Source organism: Procambarus clarkii, chromosome 34, assembly GCF_040958095.1.
Source record: "Procambarus clarkii isolate CNS0578487 chromosome 34, FALCON_Pclarkii_2.0, whole genome shotgun sequence".
Classification (NCBI taxonomy): Eukaryota; Metazoa; Arthropoda; class Malacostraca; order Decapoda; family Cambaridae; genus Procambarus; species Procambarus clarkii.
Window position 1 is genome coordinate 36021509 of NC_091183.1, and position 7777 is coordinate 36029285.

The 7777-nt window shown below is 38.6% G+C and overlaps 1 protein-coding gene across 1 annotated transcript; it reads left to right on the forward strand.

Annotated features, from left to right (window-relative positions):
- Positions 1-1071: 1071 nt before the first annotated feature.
- LOC123761972 (glutamate receptor ionotropic, delta-1) lies at positions 1072-6768 on the forward strand. The gene is made up of 7 exons (XM_069335708.1): positions 1072-1542; positions 2467-2976; positions 3355-3502; positions 3983-4169; positions 4791-4978; positions 5639-6035; positions 6424-6768. The coding sequence occupies exons 1-7, from the start codon at positions 1074-1076 to the stop codon at positions 6568-6570; spliced, it is 2046 nt and encodes a 681-aa protein (XP_069191809.1). The 5' UTR covers positions 1072-1073; the 3' UTR covers positions 6571-6768.
- The last annotated feature ends 1009 nt before the right edge of the window (positions 6769-7777 follow it).

Consider the following 7777-nt stretch of genomic DNA (forward strand, 5'->3'; position numbering starts at 1 on the left):
GATTATACCCACACCTGCTGGGTAGGATGGTGCCCACACCTGCTGGGTAGGATGGTCCCCCACACCTGCTGGGTAGGATGGTCCCCCACACCTGCTGGGCAGGAGGGTAACTATACCTATCACACGCGATTATTAATTATTCATATGTCTGTGGCATTCTTCGTGAAATGTGACACGCGTCTGACTCATATAAAATTCACTTCCTCGTTACTGTAATAAAAAAAGGTGTAATTAAACTTCTTGGCCTTCTCCTCGCGATAAAAAATGTCGAGGTGTAATCAACATGCGCCATGTGAAGTGTCTTTAATGTCACAACTGAACAGCAAGTTATAGGGCCGGCAGGTCAGGCAAGAGCAGCAGGAGGAGGACAGGCAAGGAGGTAAGTCAGGCAAGCACTAACCATCCTTCTCTCACGGTAGTCTTTATAATCACGTAACAATATCATCTGTTCATAAAACGCTTCCCATCCCTGTCCTCTTGTCGTAAGGATGCTAGGGAAAAGCAAAACATTAAGAAAGCAAAAAAAAAACTAGCCTAATTTACGTGTAAATTAGGCTAGTTTAAAAATTAAATTAGGCTTCTCTGTCTCTGTCTCTGTCTCTGTCTCTCTCTCTCTCTCTCTCTCTCTCTCTCTCTCTCTCTCTCTCTCTCTCTCTCTCTCTCTCTCTCTCTCTCTCTCTCTCTCTCTCTCTCTCTCTCTCTCTCTCTCTCTAATATGTAAATATATATATATATATATATATATATATATATATATATATATATATATATATATATATATTATAATATGTAAATATATTATATTATAATATATTTACATATTATATAATATATTATAATATGTAAATATATATATATATATATATATATATATATATATATATATATATATATATATATATATATATATATATATATATATATTATGTAAATATTCAACAGCCTCCTTATTAGTTAGCAGTGGCAGTTAATAAGCTAATAAGATGGAAATAAATATAATATTATCCATGACTATTTTCAAATTTAAGATGTTATTTGATATGAATGTGACCAGGATGCCTGGAAATGAGTGGATGCTGAGGACGACTTTAGTGTGGGTGAGCGTGGCGTGTGGCTCCCTAGTAGTCCAGCCTCGCTGCCCCAGCATGTACTCCCGCCTCCTGACTGACCAGGCTGTTATTGCTGCCACCACCACCACCTTGCACGTCCAGGAGACTCGAAACTCTGTAGGTGGCGGCCACAATGATGGCAGTGTGGACTGTCATCTGAACCTGGAATCGTCGACAATCTTTCAAAACTCTCTGGTTACACTCCTCCAAGAGCTACTGGAAGGCCCTCTCACTGGCAGGACATTGTCATTCCTTGTAGACGATAAAGTAGAAGATAGGGTCAACATTAATCTCCTCCTGGCAGAGTTGTTAACCCCGTATGTTCTCATAGTTAGCCACGGGAAGCGGGCAGCGAACGGGAGCAGGGGTGACCTTAGTGAGTCACAACACAGCCATGACCACCATCCACACTTCCACCACATATTGTCCCCAAGTAAGTCCTCTCACGTGCACGTGTCAAGGTTTTAGTAAAGTTGGCTTGCAGAGTTTTGACGACACAACATTATGATGCAGGGAAGGAGCGAGCAGAGAAAATAAATTAAGGGATATCTAATTTTTCTGTCTGCATTTGTTTACACACACACTCATTCTGTTTACTTATAAATAAAAGCATATACAGCAAAGTAACAAAAAAATCGAACAAAATTGATTGCAATTTGTTATAATTGGAAAGTTAAATTACCTAAATTACCTTTCTATCAAATGAGTAACTGAAATTTGATTATCTTTAAATCATATAAAACAAAAATTAAAATTTTCAACATATAATTTAGCAGAAAAAAAAAGTTATGCGTGTTAATGACGTTGCAAGAATGTACCACATATTCACTAATGTATGTATGTAATTTCACAATCCATTATACCTTCTTGTATATAAATAAATAAATCGATAAATAAATAAATTAAATTAAAGTTTGGAATTTAGATACAGTTGCACGTTGCTAACGGCTTCACGCTGCGTGTTGTGAGAACATTTCATTAAAATCAGAGGAAAAAACTATGATAATATGATTTAGGTTTATAAAGTTATTTCCAGATTGAATGTTGCCGCCAAAAAAGAAACACTAAAAATTCTCAACAATATTAATTCTAATATAAATAACTGTATATATACTTTCCAGTTACATGCTCAATTAATCTGATTATTGTCTATATTTGAAACACTGTATCGTCGGTAACATTAACAATAATTACAAAAATAGTTATCTGCATGATTTCTTTTCAATTAAGTTAAAAATGCAGTAAAAAAGCTAGGCTTTCTTCAGTAATATAATATACAAGTGACAATAAATTTAAGTTAATTTTAAATATGGATAAATTCAAGCAGTATAACACAAGAGAAAAGTTAGTCGTGAATAAGGTGAGCGGCCATTAGCAGGTGTAATGATGGTGGTGGTGAGTGGTAAACCACCGAGGGAGATGGTGTCCCCACCAGGGTGGTGGTCGCTGTCTACCGTGCTGCTGCTGGGGGTGTCCTGGCCCTGCCACGCCTCCTCCCTCCTCCAGGCACCCCTCCTACAGCAGACGCCAGCGGTGGCTCTCCTCTGTCCCAAGTACTGCCACCATAACACCTGCCGAGTGCCCGTCATCTATACAGTCTACACATGGCGTCCCTTCCACCCTGAGAGTAAGTTAGTGTCCCATGGGCCGTGGAGGGCGGACAGGTTCCCCGTGTGGAGCAGCCTCTTCCAGGACAGGTTCGCCTCGCTGTACGGGGCGACGCTGCACGTCTCCAGTGACGAGGTAGACATGCCTTATGTCTTCAGGAACCCCGACGGAACCTTCGACGGCGTCGGCAAGCGAATGACCGACACAATAGGCTGGTGGCTCAACTTTAACTACACAATGACTCGTCGAGGCAGTGACAGTAAGATTATTGATTGGAATACATGTGTACCAAATCCCGCTGTAATTCCCAACAATTTATTTAAATTTTAACGAAGGTGATATATACAAATCATAAGATCTCGTTCATTTTGCTTGGAATAACGTCAACACAGGAATGTGTTTATTTATAAGAAATATATAAGTTTTATACATACATGATACAGTATTATAAGAATTGTTCATAAGGCTGCTAATCACTCCAAGCGTTTCTGAAGTCATTACAAGGCCGGACTGAATGTTACATGTTACCCAGACTAAAACATTTTCACAATTATTGCCTACAGAAGTGTTTGTATTATGGACTAAGTATTAGTGATGGCAGAGATTAGTACTTATTATTTGTACATGTTATTGACAGAGAAGTGGGGGGAGGTGGTGAACGGGTCTTGGGTGGGGATGCTTGGAGACGTCTGGAGAGGGGAGAAGAACCTCACCTTCAACTACTTCGCCATCACTGAGGAACGGGCTAAGGACTTTGACTACTCTGTTCCATATTACAACGAAGGGTGGGTCATCGCCTGGCACCTAATGACGGTAGCAGATGTAACGGTCGCCATAACAGCTGTAACGATGACAGCAGCAGCTGCCATCGTTGGCAGGTTGCCATAGCAGCTGTAACGGTTGCCATAGCAACTGTAACGGTTGCCATAGCAACTGTAACGGTTGTCATAGCAACTGTAACGGTTGCCATAGCAACTGTAACGGTGACTGTAGCAACTGTAACGGTGGCTGTAGCCAAGTATATCCAAGCCCTCCTTGTAACTAGCGTAGTTCGAAAGAACCATTAGTAACTAACTGCAGGATCATACGTGGTAAATCTAGCATGATTAGAAACGTAGAAAGTATTTTGTTTACTTTTGCACTTGGTACATTGTAGTGACTGTTGCTAGAGGGAGAACAGAAGTGCAAAAATGATCGCTAGACCAGTATGACATTTTGTGTTCTCATCTGAAGTTGGTGACTATATACAGAGTGGTATTCCTCAGGTATGGGTTCATTATAGCCACACCTCCTGCCCTGCCTCCCTGGAGAAACTTGGTCCACCCCTTCACCGGCCGATTGTGGGCGTTGGTGGGCGGCGTGCTCCTGCTGGTGGCACTAGGATACTACGCCCTCACACTCACTAGCTCTCATCACCGCTCTCTCTTCCAGTGTCTCATCATTATCTTTCAGGTGTGGCTACCATGCTCACGGGTTGAATGAAGTGCGGTTCCGTTAAACCAGAAGTCAAAACTTATCAGAAAATTGTTCAGGTATAAATGCTTGTATTAAAGTTCACTCGGTATAACAGTAGGCACTTAATGGCATTTTATAATTCGGATTCTCTGACGTCCGTGGCAAAGTTAAACGTCATTCCAATATACCGTAGAAAAAAAACTGGTTTATATAATGCCAGAACAAAATTTTTGAGCAAAGGAAACTTTTTCATATGTTTTGAGAAGACTTTAAGTATTTATTTCCTTCGTTAAATGACTAACGGAACATGTGTTTTCAGCAACAGAGAAACAGAAGATACGTAAAAGGATGTCACTCATCATTTAGAAAATCCTGCATTTAGGAATGTGTCCTCACATCACAGCAGAATTGAGAATTAAAGTAATCGTGAGAAGTGCTTTATAAGGCTAACCGGAAGCTATTACTTCCGATGAGCCCCTATCAAATAGTTGTTAGGAGTTGGGTACAGGAAGATCCCGGGTTGAATGTCGTTTTAGAGGCTGAGCTAAACCTAACTCATACAATAATATTTGTTCATACGGCAATATTGATCAATTTCTCAACACTGACCCATTTTAGTGCCTGATGAGCCAGATGGCAGCTCGTGCGCCCCGAGAGTGGTCGCTGAGAGTGTTTCTAGCAGGCTGGTGGCTCACATCCTACATCCTCGTCCTCTCCTACACCTGCAATCTCATAGCTGTCCTCACCGTCCCTGTCTTCCCCTCCAAGATACGCACCATACAGGATCTGGCTCACAGCTCATACAGGTTCGCTAATGATTCTTTAAAAAAATGTTGTCTTGTAACTAGGCAATATATATAACTTCTAATAATCTCACTTCTGTGCCTTAGGGACAAGCTCTATTAGTTACCAATAGCGTTTGATGCTATGCACTCTCTAGCAGGCGACAACAATAACAACTATGCACAAAGAAATCATATTAATGTGATGTATCAATGAGAAAATCAGTCCCTACTGGTTTCCTCATTGATGCCTCACGTTAATGTGATATCTTTGTGCATTGAAGAGAAGCGTTGGACGTAAAATTCTACCAGGACTACAAAGCCAGTGATTATGGGGGAATTGTGTGAAAGTCTGGTTCGGCTTCAGTGGAAGCCTTACCCTGGAAATTTTAATGACACTAGCCTCAAGCGTCTGGGCCCCAACCCCAAATATATATATATATATATATATATATATATATATATATATATATATATATATATATATATATATATATATATTATATAATGTTTTCTAGCATGATAAAGCTCAAAAGTATAAATTACTTTAGTTAGATCATACACTATATGGTAAATATCTGTATTAATAAGTGAGAATTGTTAAAACAGTAGCATTTATTAGCCAAACCAACAACAAACATAATTATTTTTAGTTAGGATAAAAACTGGATCCGTTGGTTGTAGGTGTTGCATGCTGGATTACGGAGAATTCGTGGCGGAGGCGCTGGTCAGGTCGACCCATCCGGCCCTAGCAGCCCTGGGAGCCAAGCTGGACATGGTGCCTTCACAGGAGACGGAGTTCGCGGGTGAAGAAGGCTGCGTGAAACTGGTCTTACGAGGTGCCCACGCCCACCTTGAGAGCTCTTCCTACCTCAAACTTCTCTATGACATCACAGGTCACAGCGATGAGGTGTACTTTGTCAAAGAACAGATTTACGAGGCTAACTTGGCAGTGTTCTTCAGAAAAAATACTCCGTGGAAATATAAGTTTGACTGGGGCATCCAGTCGTTGGTTGAAGCTGGCTTAGTTCAAAAATGGTATGACGACGTCGTGGACCAGCTCAAGCGGACTCACATAAAGGCAAGAAAACTTGTACTTTACATGTATACACACACACACACACACACACACACACACACACACACACACACACACACACACACACACACACACACACACACACACACACACATATATATATATATATATATATATATATATATATATATATATATATATATATATATATATATATATATATATATATATATATATATATATGCACGAGAGGTACACATGGATGAAATAAAAAACTTTTTAGAACAAATTCTGCAGCAAACAGACTGAACTAAACAAATGAATTTAGGACTTCTTGCAAATGGTATTTGTAATTGGCTATAGAATCACGTTTAGCTCACTTGTGAATATTTAGCTCTTGATTTCTATCAGTAATTGTATTCCATTTCAGTGGTATGCTGGAGGAGAATCACCATCGAAGCCTCTTTCCCTGGCTCATCTGCAAGGGCCTTTCCTCTGTTACTTAGTGGGTTCTGTGGCAGGACTTGGGATGTTCCTCTTAGAGCACGTCAGGCACACTCGGTTCACTCACACTTAACTCATTATACACAGAATAACTTCTTGATACAAGGCGGGAATGTGTCACGTGACCTGCCTATGGCATCAACCTAATCCAAGCTATAGGTGACCGACGTAGCATATCTTGCTTAACTTTAAGTATTTGTGTAAGGTAACTTATATACCTGTAGTGAAGTCTGTACTAACATTAGCAACAAAATAAAAAGAATATAAAATAGTCTAAATTATATTAACCCACCAAGCATGATTATATAATATATTTTGGTATATAATCATATGTTCACAAAGTACAGTTGAAGTATATGATCTTAAAAACAAATTTAAGAAGTATTAACAAAAAAATAAGCACCATAAAATGTTAAAATATGGCGTTAATACCCCAATGGTGAACATTCTAATTGTAAACTATGTGAACAAGAGCTATAGGATCATACTCTCCAACACTATATATAAGATTGTCCTGTAATCAATGATTTCAGAGCAAATGGTGTGATGTATTTTGAGCTCTGTAACTATCTCATACACTTAGGAATATTGGAAGATATATTTTGCTAGTGAAGGCTATAATAGATCAGTCTTGCATTTCAAGTTCTCTCCTGATTCCATATATGATTAAATATCATTTGAGATGGAGATATTAGATGAACTTGTAGCTAGTTTTTGATCTACACTGTAATCTTTCATATAGAATAGGGTAGCCTCACATTGCTATGTATACCAAAGCTGTCAAACAAAAAAGTTTGATCTCCCTATCGTACGTGCTACCTCTAGATATCTTTAAAAGATATATAATTTTCAATAAAAATTGCAATAATAATGTAAGCAATAAAGCAAATTGTAATAATACCGATAACGGTTATGTACATTTTTTATCTGTGGCGGTCCTACAAATGTAAAATTTCTTATTCAGTTTTTATCTTTTTCATAATTAAGTTAATCAATTATTTAGCTAATCATTTATATTGTAACGTATGTGATTTTGGGTGATAACATTCAAAGAGTTATTGGGAACCTTTAGATAGTTACAATAGAATTTATTGGAATGTGAAATAGTTTGGGGGTAATTTGAGTATAGCTGACACATTAGAGATAACGTGACTTGCTGCAATATCAAAACATTTGTTACCAAATACATATCAAACCACATATCAAGGATATCAGATATAAGATAAATCTTATCACGATAAACAAAATCAGGTGTTACAAGAGTACACACAGCTGCATGG

Coding starts and splice junctions, on each gene's coding strand:
- LOC123761972 (XM_069335708.1), top strand. CDS start 1,074: ATGCTGAGGACGACTTTAGTGTGGGTGAGCGTGGCGTGTGGCTCCCTA. Junction 2,977..3,354: donor GACTCGTCGAGGCAGTGACA/GTAAGATTATTG, acceptor TGTTATTGACAG/AGAAGTGGGGGGAGGTGGTG. Junction 4,170..4,790: donor GTCTCATCATTATCTTTCAG/GTGTGGCTACCA, acceptor GACCCATTTTAG/TGCCTGATGAGCCAGATGGC.